General features: G+C 35.4%; 1 protein-coding gene and 1 non-coding gene across 3 annotated transcripts; both read right to left on the bottom strand.

Annotated features, from left to right (window-relative positions):
* Positions 1–3,538: 3,538 nt before the first annotated feature.
* TRNAL-UAG (transfer RNA leucine (anticodon UAG)) lies at positions 3,539–3,618 on the bottom strand. The gene has a single exon. It is a non-coding gene; the product is annotated as a tRNA-Leu (tRNA).
* Positions 3,619–5,111: 1,493 nt separating this feature from the next.
* On the bottom strand, positions 5,112–14,894 carry LOC132065547 (succinate dehydrogenase subunit 6, mitochondrial-like). Of its 2 annotated transcripts, none has more exons than XM_059458979.1 (3): positions 14,617–14,894; positions 6,518–6,620; positions 5,112–5,476 (listed from the first exon to the last, which is right to left on the bottom strand). In XM_059458979.1, exons 1-3 carry the CDS (start codon positions 14,794–14,796, stop codon positions 5,322–5,324), a joined length of 438 nt encoding a protein of 145 aa, XP_059314962.1. In that variant the 5' UTR covers positions 14,797–14,894; the 3' UTR covers positions 5,112–5,321. The 2 variants fall into 2 exon arrangements, with proteins under 2 accessions (XP_059314962.1, XP_059314963.1); XM_059458980.1 differs by lacking the exon at positions 14,617–14,894 and adding an exon at positions 13,552–13,900.
* Between the last annotated feature and the right edge of the window lie 1,174 nt (positions 14,895–16,068).

Genomic DNA, 16,068 nt, shown 5'->3' with positions numbered 1-16,068 from the left:
ATTCTCATCTTTAACATCATAAGAAGCTTTAAGAGTCATAAACTTCTAGCTCTTGGAAACAAGGAAGTTATGGAAACATTTATGGAATCAAACATAGGAATCATGCCTTTGAAAGAAAGGGACGAGCCTTAACATACCTTAAAGCTTATCTATTCGCCTAATTTATACTTCTCGAACTCGCAAATCTACAATCAAGGGAATTCATACTATTGTTAGGCTCGTTATCAACTTCTTATCGTAAGCCGTTAAATAAATCTTTCTAAAATCTGCCAAAATTTCGATAGCATCTCCTCTGTTTATATGCCTAGCCCGAAATCTCAATTCAGCAACCAACAACAACAATACCAACATCAACCATAATATTCTCAATACCAAAATACTTCATAAACACCCCATATGGCGCTTATCTCATATTTCTACCAACAAAATCATTCCATAATTATTTAATGTATTTATTTCCGTAAAGAAACCAAGATTAATATGTCAGAAGAGATTCATACCTTGTTCTTACTAAAACAAAAATATCTTCAGTGTTCGCCTAGAATCCAAATCGAAATCCACTGCAAAACGATACTACAATCACAACTGCGCCCTATCCGAACCTAAACTAACACTCCGCCACTTGAAAATCACTCAATTTTGTGATATCCTTACCCCCTCACCTGTTTTCTGAGTTTTTCTGGAAAAATCTGATGACAAATGAGAGGTTTCACCCTTTATATAGGGGGTCAAAGTCGGTGGAACCGACTTAATTATTGGCCTTCACGAACGCGAGGGACTCTCGCTAACGCGATGGTCTGGAATTTTCATGGCCATCGCGAACGCGAAGGGCAATTCTGCCCAGTTCGCCCAATTTTTCATCTTCCGCCCATTTGACCTCCAATCCTACCAATACTTCTCATACATGATCATAAACCCTTATACCCATAAAATAGGCGCATATCACTCCAGTGTTCACAATAAAGCAGTTGACACCTACGGGATTCAACGTCCAAACTACGAGGTGTAACATTTTCTGATCTAATAAAGTGTTATTTTTATGGGCTATATATAAATGTTATGTTATAAGGTCTGGATTTTATATGCGTAAAAACCTAGTTAACTTTTCAGTTATAATTAATGGGTTCATAACTGAAGAGTTGCACCTCTTCTAAAAGGTTACATTTGAAGAGTTATGTCTCTTCCGAAGAGGTGCGCCGCTATTATATACTGGTTGTGGTCCCTAAGTCTGTTACTAATTCTTTTCATCTCTGCCCCATTGAGAGAAATGTCACAAGAAAGTAACAAGACTTAGAAGATCATGACTTCATTCTATCGATTCTTACAACGGATAAAAGGTAAGTGCACTTACTGTTCTTCTAAGAATTCGTATCACTGTCTAATGATTTACTAGCGATCTTGTGTTGTTACTTAAGTTTTCCAACAAATTTACTTTCTTTCTTAATCAACATTCTAAGGCCATTGATATCACTTTGCATATTACTTGCTCCATCATAGCATTGCCCACGCACACAAGATAGAATCAAGGAATGTTGAGAAAGTAAATTGACAATTGCACCTTTTAGAGCTAAAGCACTAGTATTTTTAACATGAACAATGTCAGGAAGCCGCTCCATCACCCCTTCTATCAACATATTGTAAATCAACTGCCATTTGCTAGTCACCATTTAGTTCCTTTATGATACCCTTAATTGTTTCAATCTTGCAAAGCAATCACAATTTCTTTTTGAATCATTGGAGAGGTCATTTGATCATTTTGAGGGACATTTTTCATTACAAAACTACGAATCACTCGAGCATAAAATGAAAGAATTTCAAGAAAATTACTCATGTTAAGTGATGCTTTAGATTCATCATGACCGCAAAATGTCAATCCTTGTTTCCCAAGAAGTCTTACTACACCAATTGAAGCTGCTAAGCGGAGCCAATATCCATGCTTATCTTGATTAAGTTGCTTATCAAATGAAGCATGAATAGATTGTTGTTGCCGCATTAGATCTTCACATTTTCTTTTTGAATGATTATGGGTGCTAGTCAACTCACCAATATGTTTTTTCAAACTATCCTTTTTGTGCCAATTTCTAAACTTCATACTCGAAAATACTTCACTTCCACCTTGGCGATTGTTATTGCCCTTAAATAAATAGCAATACAAACAATATGTTGCATCTTTACTTACACTATACTCTAACCAGTCAGGAAATTCATCAAACCATTTACGATTAAAACGACACATATCTCCATAAATATACATTTGAGGAAATTCTTTTAATTGAGGTTGACAAGGACGTCTCTGAAGATCAGCTTTTTTAATACCATTACGATGATTTGGATGAAAGTCCAACATTTGAGTTCTTTCACCTGGATCGGCCTTTAAAGAACTTAAATCAAACTCTTAAGAAGAATGCAATGGTACTTCTAAATGATTCGCATTTTCTTCCCGGTTAGATTGACTATGAGAGACCGAACTTGAATTTGATAGTTTGGTAAAATAATTCTCGTTGACTCTTGAATTTGTATAAGATAATAGAATCGTTAAATAATATAGAATCAAACTGAAAACTGAATACACACACCTACTACTATTACATACTATATGTGTCTAGTATCTAAAAAATTGCTAAGTTTGTTTAGTTTTTCCCCTTTTCTCATCATACCCTTGCATTCTCCTATCTCCTTTCTAACTAGATATCCATTTTCAATTTTCTTATGTCCGGCCGTTAGTGATCAGCTTCATTTTCAAACTAAAATTATAAAGTACTTATATGGCTAATACCAACATTTAACATGTGACTAAAATCATTTCGCATAAGTCAGGAGAAAATTTAACCGTTAAAAATTTCGACCAAAGCTTTCACGACCCTAGGTTGAGGTCGATTTTTTGGTCGAAAATTGAGGTCAAAAAAACTGTTTTTTTAGTAGTGTTGTTCATATCCTACGCCAACTTTCAAATGCACGGATGACCGATCCATAAATGTAAAATCATGATAAATCAAATGTTAAATAATATAGAATCAAACTGAAAACTGAATACACAACCCTACTACTATTACATACTATATGTGTCTAGTATCTAAAAAATTGCTAAGTTCGTTTAGCTTTTCCCCTTTTCTCATCATACCCTTGCATTCCCTTATCTCCTTTCTAACTAGATATCCATTTTCAATTTTCTTATGTCCGGACGTTAGTGATCAACTTCATTTTCAAACTAAAATTATAAAGTACTTATATGGCTAATACCAACATTTAACATGTGACTAAAATCATTTCGCATAGATCAGGAGAAAATTTAACCATTAAAAATTTCGACCCAAGCTTTCACGACCTTGGGTTGAGGTCGATTTTTTGGTCGAAAATTGAGGTCGAAAAAACTATTCTTTTTAATAGTGTTTGTTCATATCCTACGCCAACTTTCAAATGCACGGATGACCGGTCCATAAATGTAAAATCATGATAAATCAAATGTTAAAAACAGGACGAAATAGACCTAAAATTGCTAGTGTGTCAGCATCTTGTTATTGAAATTCTATCAAAAGTATGACAGCTGTGGGATTTGAACCCACGCCCTTTCGGACCAGAGCCTAAATCTGGCGCCTTAGACCACTCGGCCAAACTGTCGCACTACTAATCGTGCGCTACTTAATAATTAAATGTATTTATATTATTTAGATTAGGCGTTACTTCTAGTCTTTAAGACAAGAAAGCATGACTTGAATTAAAAAATCATAAGAGATAATAGGAATTGATTTGCATGTCGTATTGAATGACTTGTTCTGGTTTCCAATATAATGATAATTTTAGAGAAAGATGAGAAAAGAAAATGAAGATTGAGCTCTTTTCTCTAATATAAACAATTTACTATACTACTCCATAAAGTTTCATGTGTGTGATTTACAGGTCTCGAGTTCGAATTGTGGAATCAACCATTGATTCTTGTGTCAGGTTAGGCTGCCTACATTATATTCTGTGGGATGCGGGCCTTCTTCAGATGCTGCTATCACGAGTTCTAGAAACAACTACTGATGATTGTGTCAGGGTAAGTTGCCTACATAACACCCTCTTGGAATGTGACCCTCTTTCCGAACTTGTCGTCTTTGTGTGACCTATATAAATCATAGGTTCCAGTCATGGAATCGACCACTGATGTTAACATCAGGGTAGGCTTCTTACATGACACCCCCTTGGAGTGCGACCCTTTTCTGAAACATGTTATCTTCATGTGACCTATAGGTCCGAGGATTAAACTGTAAAAATTAACCATGGATGTTTTTCGGCCCTTGTGAAATTGAATTGGGTATGTTGTTGTTGTTGTTTACCCGGCACTTGAACTTCATGTACCAACCTGCCCCTACTATGCCAGATGCTCATTCAATTCCAACTTCCTAGACTCAATAAAGGATGATGGAGTTGGCAGATAAGCATAATGATCCGGCACTTGTAATGCACTGCATTGAGCCATAATAGAATAGTTCGATCAAATGCTTCATTTACATCCTAAGTGGTCCTAATACAACACTAGAAGCATATTAATGTTCCTCTAACCAAATGCTCTTGCCTGTAAATACTGCATTAGTTAATTCCATTCATAAACTGACTTTAGTGTTTCATCATCAAACCAACCTTCTCTCAAATTCTATTTTTAGCTATGCATTTGTTCATATATGAGCCCACAGAAGTAGTGTGCCTTAAAACCAACCTGTACCCTCCGATTAACATTCTTATTTTTTTTAATAATCGAGAAATACCAAGGGCTAGTGGCGCCCGCCTTTCTCTCTCTCTCCACTTAAATACCAAACTTTTGTTTATACAGGGTTTGAACTCTTGACGTGCGTCTAACCCACACATCACAAGTTGCGCTCATACGACTAGATCAAGCACTAGGATCACCATATTAACATTCTTATTTCAGATTTGTGTTTTGGAAATACCATTGATCTTATCAGTAGTATCTTTTAGAAAAACATCGGCATATTCAGATCCCCAGATATCTCATCACACCAATACAATCAGTAAAACTCAATTCCACTTTTCACCATAAACAATTTCCTCTGTCAACTATTTTTCAACACAGCCAAACCACAAACTTATTTGAAGGACCAGTGATTTCCACCTTTTACCTTTAGAGTAAACTGCCAGAAATTGCATTTCATCATAGCCATTCTGTAGGGAAACACACTCATAGTCAAAAAACTACCCGAGTACAAAATTCCAAGTCGCCGGACACAACTTGAACACTACCACATATTTTTATGGCCGATAAGAAAATGTTCGTTTGGCATCACCAAACTTGTGTTTCCTCAATCTTGTACAGGAAGAGAAAATTAAGATTGTCCTTCAACTTTGTTCTGCCACCATTCCATGAATGTAACCTGTGAAGCCATGGTATCCATCCTGTATAGCTGCAGCCAGTGGTTGGCAACTTCCTGTCCGAATGTCCAGCCAAAGACAGCTCCGGCTCCAAAAGACAATGCAGTGCCTAAAAAATGCAATGGCATTAAGCAACCAAATCAACCGCCTAAATGTTCAAGGCTCCTGCCAAATTGTTGGTCCTAAAGCAAACAAGACTACATTTTCATACATGATTAATAGGGAAGCCGTTGAATCACGTTTTGAATTCCAAACAAGGATTAGTATAAACCTTAATTGTATAAGTTTAGGGAGCCAGATTATACATGACATGCAAGGGTGGAGCATTATAAGGAGTTCCACTTAACTAAATGATTCAATTGACTGCTGAAAAAGGAAAAAAGAGGAGGTCATGCAGTAGTGAAGCACTTCATATTTGGTTTAGCAATATAGCCATAAGCAGCAAATGACTGGCTAGAGAAAAGATGGAAAGAGAAATAAAAACTGCAAGCTAATCTTTGATTACTTATCATAAATAAAAATGAATATGTAAGGTGTACAAATACACTACTCTGCAAGGAGATACAGAATTAAGGTCACTTTTGGAGTATAATAAAAGGCCTTAAGTACTGAAATGATGCATACAGTAGACATGTCTGAAAACAAGTGGATATCCGACATTTCAAACGTACTGTTCCTTTCTAGCTTAGGACCTACTGCTTAAAATTTGCATTTGTTTTCTTACTTCAACCCCCCACCACCCCAAAACCCTTTCCCCCCGCTTGGTTTCACTTTTATCATAAAATATGACTTTAACAAGCGAAGTTAGCAGTCATTGAAATTTGATCAAAATACATCATTCTAAATCCTAAAGAATGAACTATTAAACAGTTGTCTATCTAAGATCTGCTGATATATATATGTACACAAGCAAATAAACAATAAAGGACGTCAAATCTTCCAAGACTCTGAATCATCTGACCATGGACATAGATGATAGGAAACCAGCTAATAAAGCAAGAGTAGACGTTGCTATAGGAACTTATAGGAGCTTCGTGTTATCAGATGTAGTATCCTCGCGGTGTATACTGGAAAAGCACAGGAGTACCCTTTTTCTTGGGGAGGGGAGGAATGGAAGAGGGAGGGGGGCACTGTCAAAAACCTAACATACCATGAAGACTCCTCGAGTACTTCCAAGTAACTCCTGCAGTTGAAACAGCTCCAATTAGACCTCCTACAGCACCAAACTTTGCTGCTTCCCTAGCAGTCTTCAGCTGGAGAGAATAGTATAAAAAATCTCATGAGCTCCAGTTACGAAAAGGAAAAAATAGAGGAACATGTGGTTTCAGGGGATACTAAAAGGAAATGGAATCAGTAGAGCTCTAGGGCTGACAGGTAAAAAAGAAGGAAAATAAAGCACCTCTGCAACTTCTTAACGTTAAGCAAGCATTATCACTAGTAAAGTTAGGCATGTCCTTTTGTGCACTCAGGCAAATAGACAATCCGACAGACAAACAGGTAGATGCTCATTATGCCCAAATAAATGATAGAGACCAGAAAAGTTAAATAATCTTTCTAGAATTTAGCAAAACAAATAGATGGTAAAAATGAAGACAATGCACCATTAACTCTTGGAACGGAAGGAACAAGGATGAAGCACGTAAGGTGCTGTTGTGGATAAATGTCATTCTTTTCCTTCAGGAGGTTAGATATAGATAAAACTTGAGGGAATCCTCATAAGTACAGTGCCAACCGCCAAGAAACATTCTTTCTTCTGTTTATTTATTTATTTTGATAAAGCAAAAGAGATGTCTTTCTAAGAAAAGGCAATTGCCCTGCTCTCTCTCTCTCTCTCTCTCACACATTGCAGTGAAGACAAAGGAAAGAAATTTTTGCTTGCCTGATTATAGGGAAAAAAAAAAAAATAGAGAAGAAAATGAGGGGCATTAACTACAAATTCATTTCAAAATTAAAGAGAGAGAATTCCGTCACTCTTTCCTGCATCCTTCTGAATGACACAAAAAAAAGAAGGGAAATGTCTCTCATTGCTTCCATTTTGATCAATCCCTCTTCCATGTTGCCTTCTCATTTCCTTTTGCTCCTCACAGGGAGAGCCTTTTCCAATTAGGAAAGACAAGATATGAATAAAGAATAGAACCTTTTTTTTTTAATAAAGTGAATAAGGCATATAGCCATTCTCACTGCAACCATTTTATATATTACGTCCAGCATCGATATGTGAAGCATCAAGCCCAGACTGTGCTAATATTTTATATAGTGCCTTCATATATTACAGGGTTCCTCCAACAATAAATTCCCAACAAACTCCTTCTCCTTGATTAAAAAAAAATTCCATAAAACCTCAGGCTAATGAAGAGTCAGTTTTAAAGCTCACAAAACACAGAAATCAAGAGCCAAAGGATACAAAGCAACAAGTGGCTGAACATATGGATACCTTAGATCCCAAAGTATATATGAACGATTAAATTTAACCATCATGGCTCGGCAGAAGTTTTCAGAGACTGAGGATGCAACAGAGCCAACTTAATCACCAGGCAACAACTTGATTCAAGAACAGTGATGAAAAGGTTACTTAATCATATTATACTAAAAGTAGGAAGCTCCAATCTTCAAAGTTAGATTATACAAAATTAAAATCTAATTAATTAGTAATATTTTAATTACACAAAGCTTGGATTAGAAGTTCAGCAGGCAGCAACAACACTTTACTGCTTCACATCAATTTACCAAATCTGTTTTCTCCATAATTATTCAGCCACCATAATTATTCACTATTAAAACATGGATAATTTTAAGGGTTAGTAATCTGAAGAGTTTTAAAAATGAAGAAGAGTCAATTTGAAGAGTTAGTAATGTGAAAGGTTTTTTTTTAAATGAATAAAGTCCATTAGGACTCCCAAGTTCCTCCACCCACGCTTCAGCCCTCCCTATAGCATAAATTTCCTCTTATTTTCTTCCAAGCTCCTCTTTTCTATTTTCTCTTGAATCAGCTTATATCCAAGTCATATGTTAGTTGTTTGTTATGTTTTTTTTTGTCCAATGATTTACTATAACTTGTTTCTCTAATATTTAACTTATTTGCAGTGTAATCCAAAACATAATTCATTAGAGGAAGTATGTATTCTGCTATGATAAATTATACTATCGTATTCTGCTATGATAAATTATACTATCAAGCACTGTCATGTTGTATCGTACAAGATCATCGGATTTCTCGGTAATTACTTTTCCTTTTCACAAAATCCTAAAGTGGATAATACTGTAGTTTCCAGTACTCTTAAATTTTCTTGCGGCGTAGGCCAAATATAATTCATTGGAGAAGGTATGAATTTTTCACTGATATTACATCAAGCATTGTCATGTTGTATTGTACATGATCATCTGGCTCCTTGATACTACTTTTTCTTTTCACATAATCTTTTTAAAAAGAGTAAAACTTCCCAAAACATATGGATTACTTCTTTCCTATTATGGTTTTCAAAAACTCTTGGTTATTAAATTCTAGCATATTTTATTTTCTCGTGAACTTTCTTGTGATTGGTCGATCGCTTTTTGTTGCTCCATATATGAGCTTGCATCATGGGTTGATCTTACGTCTTATTTCTGCTATATTTTGATCGAGTAGAGGATGAGACAATAATTTGACATTTGTTATAAACTTATAATGCAGAATTGACGAGGCAACCATCTCTTCTTACATTGCAAATGGACAGACCAGATGTGGCAGATTTTTGTCAAGATGAAAAAAGTTAATTGGGTGAAACCAGGAAGCATAAAAGAAGTAAGTGTTGGAACAGAGATGGCAATGTAGCAAAGGAGGAGGAGAGATGGAAGATTGTCCCAGCAAGCATATACTGTTTGGAAGGAGAGAAATCAGAGATGCTTTGAAGATAAGCAGAGCGGCTTGCAGAAAATAAAGAAGAATTGTTTAGCTATTTACTAATTTTGGTGTAAACAGGAGATGATAGGTCAAACCAGTGTTATCAAAAGCGAAAAGCGCATAAAAGCTCTAGGGTCTGCCTGGGGCTTTAAGCGCAAAGCGCAAAGCGCAAATAAAGTGTGGGCTTTAATGAAAAAAGGCGTAATGGTGCAAAAATACAAATATGTATATCTTTAGTCCAAGACTAATAATAATAAGCATGAATAACAAATATAGGGTCAAAGAAATTGTAAAAACATTACTATAAAGTGAAATATCAATTATCTAATGTCACGTCTGCAAGAGAGGCTCATTGGCACGGAAAAGTATGTCTCAGAGCCTTAATGATGACACTAAAGCGCACATAAAGCGAGGCGAAGCGCTCAACATGTTTTGAGCCTCGCTTCAGGGCTTAAGCGCGCCTTTGACAACATTGGGTCAAACAGTAGATACTTTAACAGCTATAGATTGGTTGTAATCTAGTGAAAATAGTAAGGCAATGTAAACTGTAACACTTTTGTAGGGGAACTACATATTTGGATGTAGTTATACCTGTGGATATATAGATTAACTGTTACCATTCTCAAAAAAAAAAAAAAAAAAAAAAAAAAAAGAATTCACGAGGGTTGATGTTGGTTGAGAATTTCTTTGACAATTTTTCCTACTTATATTTCTAGGAAATCAAGGTTGCAGTCAGAAAGTACAAGATTATTCACATTTAAGTAATACAACAACAACCTAGTGAAATCCCACAACGTGGGGTCTGGGGAGGGTAGAGTGTACGCAGACCTTACTCCTACCAAGGTAGGACGGCTGTTTCCAAAATGTTATTGAAATGTTAAAAAAGAACAATAAGGAACTGTCAAGTGTCAACCTGAATATTTGATATATTATTATAAGGACCACATAAGAAAAAGGTTATACCAGTGTTGTGAAAGGCGCTCGCCTCACGCCTTTTGGCGTGAGGCGTGGCAAGGCGAGCTTGCCTCACCATGGACAGCCAAGGCGTGGCGTTTCCTAAAAGGCGAGGCTATGGCGACATGGCAACTAAGGTGAAGCTATGGCGTATGGCGACTAAGGCGTTGCCTTTTGACCCCTGAACTTGGCACGAAAACTCACTTTAGCAACTAAACTTAACTTCTATTTATTTATCCCCTTAACAACTTACGTTTCAATTGTTTTCCACCCCAAAAAAATAATACCACTCTAAAATAGGTGTATTACCTCGCGCGCGTTCGCCACGTCAATGCCACATCATTGCCATGTCAAAATTACCAATACATCATTTTTTGTTTTTCTTTTATTATTTTTTTCTTTCTTTCTTCTTCTTTTCTCCTCATCCTCACCCAACTTTTATCAACCACCATGCCGGCTGCCTCTCCGCCGCCGCCGCGCGCGCCGCAAAAATTGGACGACGCCGCCTCTTAAAAAAAAAAAAAATCATCACCATCATCTTTAACCCACATCCACACCCACCACCACCATCATCTCCCCACCAAATTTCATCAAATTCCTTAAAAAAAAATCACCACCACCATCTTTAACCCACATCCACAACCACCATTATTTCTAGCAAAACCATTTCTTCCACCACCATTATTAGTAAACCCATTTCTACCATAACTTTATTTTTGAAAGAAAATCAAAATACCCACATCCACAACCATCACCATTTCTAGCAAACCCATTTCTTCCACCACCATTATTAGCAAACCCATTTCTTCCGTAACTTTATTTTTGAAAGAAAATCAAAATCAAGAAACCAAAAAATGGTGAAACATATTCTACTCACAAGCCTAAAAGATAACTAAAACATAATCGGAAGGAGAAGCACAACAGATGGCGGCTAATATTCCTCTTCGTTGGAATTAGCTAATGATGTGCTTAATTCTAAAGTCAAAGCAGTTCATGAAATTTTTTATAATTTCCATTCAATGAATTATTATCTTTTATGTACTTCTAAGTAAGCTTGGAATAACAACTTCACTAAAGAAATTGCACGGACTGCCCTTCACTAAAGAAAAAAATTTCGTGGTGGTGGTGGAGGTGACAGTGGTGGGGAAGAGGACCCGGGGGGGGGGGGGGGGGGGTTTAGAAAAAAGAGAAAAAGCAGCTGGGGGGCTGTGGAGTGGGAAGAAGATGTTGGGTGGAGTTGTGGAGTGGGAGGGGGATCGTGAAGAAGATGGTGATGATTTTTATTTTATTTTTTAATTGTATAATGTTTATTTTATTTTTTAATTTATAATAATATATATATATGAGCGGGCTCACTTTTTTGTTTTTCACTCTCTTAATTATTATTTTTTTAAATTTTTTTTGCCACGTCAGCATTTGGGGTGGAAAACAATTGAAACGTAAGTTGTTAAAGGGGGTAAATAAATAGAAGTTAAGTTTAGTTCTAAAGTGAGTTTTCGTGCCAAGTTCAGGGGTTAAAACATGTCTTTTCCCTTTTTTTTTTTTTTTTTTTAAAAAGTTGGCTGACTTTAAAACAAAACAGAATAAAGAGATAAAATATTATTTACCTAGGGTTTCATCTTTTTTCCATCAGTAGCTGCATCTCTTTTGGTTTACTTCTCCGTTACTTTGGTTTCTTCTTCTTCTTCTTTTTCCTTCTTTCTTTTATTTCTTCTTTCTTTCCGGCATGGCTGGCTTTTTCCGGCAGCAGATTAGCCTTTTTCAGGCAGATCTGACTTTCAGGCAGCCGGCCGGTGACCCATTTGTGTGTCTTATGACTTATTAACTATCTAGTTGGAAACTTTTAGACTTTAGTGTCAACTATCTACTTTTAGTTTTTCAATTGAAATATTTGCCAGTATTTTGTTGAGTATTTGAGTTTTTGGGAATTTATATATGCATATATAATATTTTAATTTTTGTGTTAATTCTCGCCTCGCTTCTAAAAGGCGCTCGCCACGCCACGCCACGCCTCACCATGAGGCATGAGGCAAGCCCTTGTTGCCACGCCTCACCTTTCGCCATCCTAAACACTGGGTTATACTACTTCTGTTGATTGTGTATAGCTACAAACTATAATAGTAATCTACGATTAAGTCTTTCGAATATGCTTACTATTCATTATTCAGCTTTTACTTTCCTTTCAAATTTTGAGTTACTCATCGATTACATGTTTTAATATTATCTATACCAATTTCAAAAGTTTGTACTGATTATCATGAGACTCCAAAAACTAGTCATAGGAAAAATACATTTCAAAGATTCAAGAAACACGTATTAAGTTCAAATTTCCACAGAATGGATGAAACACAATTCCATAAAATGGAAAAGAAATGATTGCATAACTGAAGGAATTAAGCAAAACATAAAAGGAAGTCCAATTAAACACCAACGGCCCAACCTAGCCAGAATCAAATAAGCACCCAACCAAGCAGCTAACAGTAAAGGAGGCACACTCTATGCAAAGCAGCATCCTAAAAAGAGCCCTCAGTTTCTGTCATCCTAAAATTTGCTAAACAAACAAAGAGCTCAAAGGACCAATGCCTACAAAATTCCATACTCCAACCAAGCAGCTAACAGTAAAGGAGGCACACTCTACGCAAGGCAGCATCCTAAAAAGAGCCCTCAGTTTCTGTCATTGCTAGACAAACAAAGAGCTCAAAGGACCAATGCCTACAAAATTCCAGCAAGTCCACCAAGTCCAGCAAGTTATGTAAATCCATCCATAACAACATTCATAGCAGGAGACATAGGCAGAAATACTCTCAAGTACCCAACAAAAAGGTGCATAAAGTATTGATTCAAACCCAAAATCAAACCGCATCTACCAATCAAACAAACCAACCAAAGATAACCCAAAATCAAAATCAACACACACACACACAAAAAAAGGGCATAAAGACAGAAATGTATAGATCAAAAGAGAAGCTAAATAAATGAAAACCCAGACATATATATACATGCACAGAGCAAATCTGAACTGAAAACATATATATAGACAAAAAGAATAACTAAATCAATGAAAACCAAAATACGGAAAGCACCCAAATAACTATAAATGCACAGAGCAAATCTGAACTGAAAACATATATATAGACAAAAACAATAACTAAATCAATGAAAACCCAAATACGGAAAGCACCCAAATAACTATAAATGCACAGAGCAAATCTGAACTGAAAACATATATATAACAAAAAGAATAACTAAATCAATGAAAACCCAAATCCGGAAAGCACCCAAATAACTGTAGATGAACATAAAAATTTTAGCAAAAAACATAGAACAAATTGGAAATGCAGGAAATTTACAGTTGATCCATGAAGAGGGTCAAAAGCAATGAACTTCCCGACATCAGCTTCACAAACACACACACACACACAAAAGAAAAAGAAAAAAAAGCTCAAAAGAAAAGGGTAACCCGGTGCACAAAGCATCCCGCATTCAATCAAGGTCAGGGGAAGGGCCGCAACCCAAGAGGGTGTGATGTAGACAAAAAAGGGCTTAAAGACAGAAAGGTATGGATCAAAAGAATAGCTAATTCAATGACATAACAGTATATGCAAATAATTTTTTTAGAAAAACATAGAGCAAATCGAAAATGAAAACATATTAGTAGATAAAAAGAACAGCTAAATCAATGAAAACCCCAGATAGGAGAGACACCCAAATGACTGTATATGCACATAAAAACATAGAGCAATAGATCAAAAGAATAGTTAAATCAATGAAACCCCACATAGAAAAAAACACCCAAATAACTGTATATGCACATAAAATATTTAAAAAAACATAGAATAAATAGGAAATTTACAGTAGGTCCATGAAGTGGGTGAGAAGCAATGAACTTCTAGACATCAAATCAAATCAACACACACACAAAGCTAAAATGGCATAAAGACAGAAACTTTTGGAGGTCTCAGGTGGGTCAAGCTCGTCGCATGGGGCTTGCCTAGTGCGGGTTATCTCCTGTGTGGTTTGCTAGCAATTGCACAGGAGCTAGGTTTATCCTGTGCGCACCTGAAGGTAACGGCTACGGGTTCCCATGTCATAAAAAAAAAAGAATAACAATAGCTAATGATGAAATCCCCAAATAACTGGATATGCACATAATTCTTTTAGAAAAAGACATAGAACAAAATGGAAATGAAGGAAATTTACAGTAGGTCCATGAAGTGGGTCACAAGAAATGAACTCCTAGACATCAAATCAAATCAACACACACAAAAAAAGCTTAAAGAGCATAAAGACAGAAACTTTTAGAAAAGAATAGCTAAATCAATGAAACCCCAGATAGGGAAAACACCCAAATGACTGTATATGCATATAAGATATTTATAGAAACATAGAGCAAATGGGAAATGAAGGGAATTTACAGTAGGTCCATGAAGTGGGTGAGAAGAAATGAACTCATCAACATTAGCTTGAGACCAAGAAGCTAATGGCTTGTCTCTCTTAATGAATCTTGAATAATTATCCAAGAATGAAAATCTGTCACCCCAAAATTCCTTGTATTCTTCCCAATGTCTCTTCAAGAATGAGTCTTCTTCAGCCATGGTTGTTAAGGTTGTTTCTTTCTTTGTTCTTCTGATGATTTTGGAATCAGTTGAGTAACAGTGATTGCCTATGTTATGTTGCACGACAAAATGACAAAAATGGCCTCAAAATAGTCCCTTAAGTATGGATTGAACCGTTTTGATCATTTAGATTTGACTAGAATTATGACAAAAAAAATTTAGTAGTGACTCACATTTAAAGGTATATACTATATATATATTTTTTTTAATATAGTTTTTGTTAGTTTTGATTTGTTTTTACAGTCTGATGAAATTTTTTGAGATGTGATTTCTGTTCTTTCTTTTTACTATTTCTATGAACGTCTTCATGACGTTACGCCTCTGTCACTCATAACAAAAATTACTTGAAATTACATAAATATTATTTTATTTTATGAGGTACAAAAATATTAGTTGATCGTATCCACTTAATACTTTTCATCAAAATACTATTGTTTTTGGTGTATATCCCTTATGTTTTTACCTTTGTGAAAAGTATATTAGATTAAAATTGTCCAACATTAGGAATTGAGCTAGTGATCATATACTTTATTTATTTTCATTATATACCGTCCATCCAAACTAACGATTTTAATATATTTTTTACATCCTCTTTGATCAAGCTCTTAAAATTTGTTTATTTTAAAACGTATTGTTGGTCAATAAGTGCAATTCGAAAAGTACTTTTGGATAGTAGCAGTTTGTGTTTGGCTATTAAATTTAAAAAATACTTTTGTCAATATCATAGCAACAATTTATGAATGGCCAAGGTTCCAAAAGTATTTCTGAAAAAATACTATTTTTCAATTACTTTTTCAATGTAATAAAATACTCCCTCCATTTCAATTTATGTGAACCCATTTGACTGGACACGACATTTAAGAAAGAGTGAAGACTTTTGAAACTTATGGTTCAAAATAAGTGTTGAATATTTGTGTGGTTATAAATCATTTCATAAAGTGAATTTGTTTCCAAATTAGGAAAGAGGTCATTCATTTTGGCACGGACTAAAAAGAAAATAGGTTCACATAAATTAAAACAGAGGGAATACTATATTCAACCTTTGTTAAAAAATAAAGGAAAAAAAACGTTTATTGTTTAGTGTCATTGTATATAGGTGGGATTTTTATGGTATTAGAACTTTGAATTCCAATTTAAATTTTTAAAAACAATATTATTAGTTGACCTTAAGACTTTCAATATTATAATTTTATTCAACACCAAATTATCCATATAAAAGAGTAATTTAGCTCTTGGAAGATAGGAATACTA

The sequence above is a fragment of the Lycium ferocissimum genome, chromosome 7 (assembly GCF_029784015.1).
Source record: "Lycium ferocissimum isolate CSIRO_LF1 chromosome 7, AGI_CSIRO_Lferr_CH_V1, whole genome shotgun sequence".
Taxonomy (NCBI): domain Eukaryota; kingdom Viridiplantae; phylum Streptophyta; class Magnoliopsida; order Solanales; family Solanaceae; genus Lycium; species Lycium ferocissimum.
Note: the sequence above shows the minus strand (reverse complement) of the source record. Positions and strands in the feature narration are given on the sequence as shown.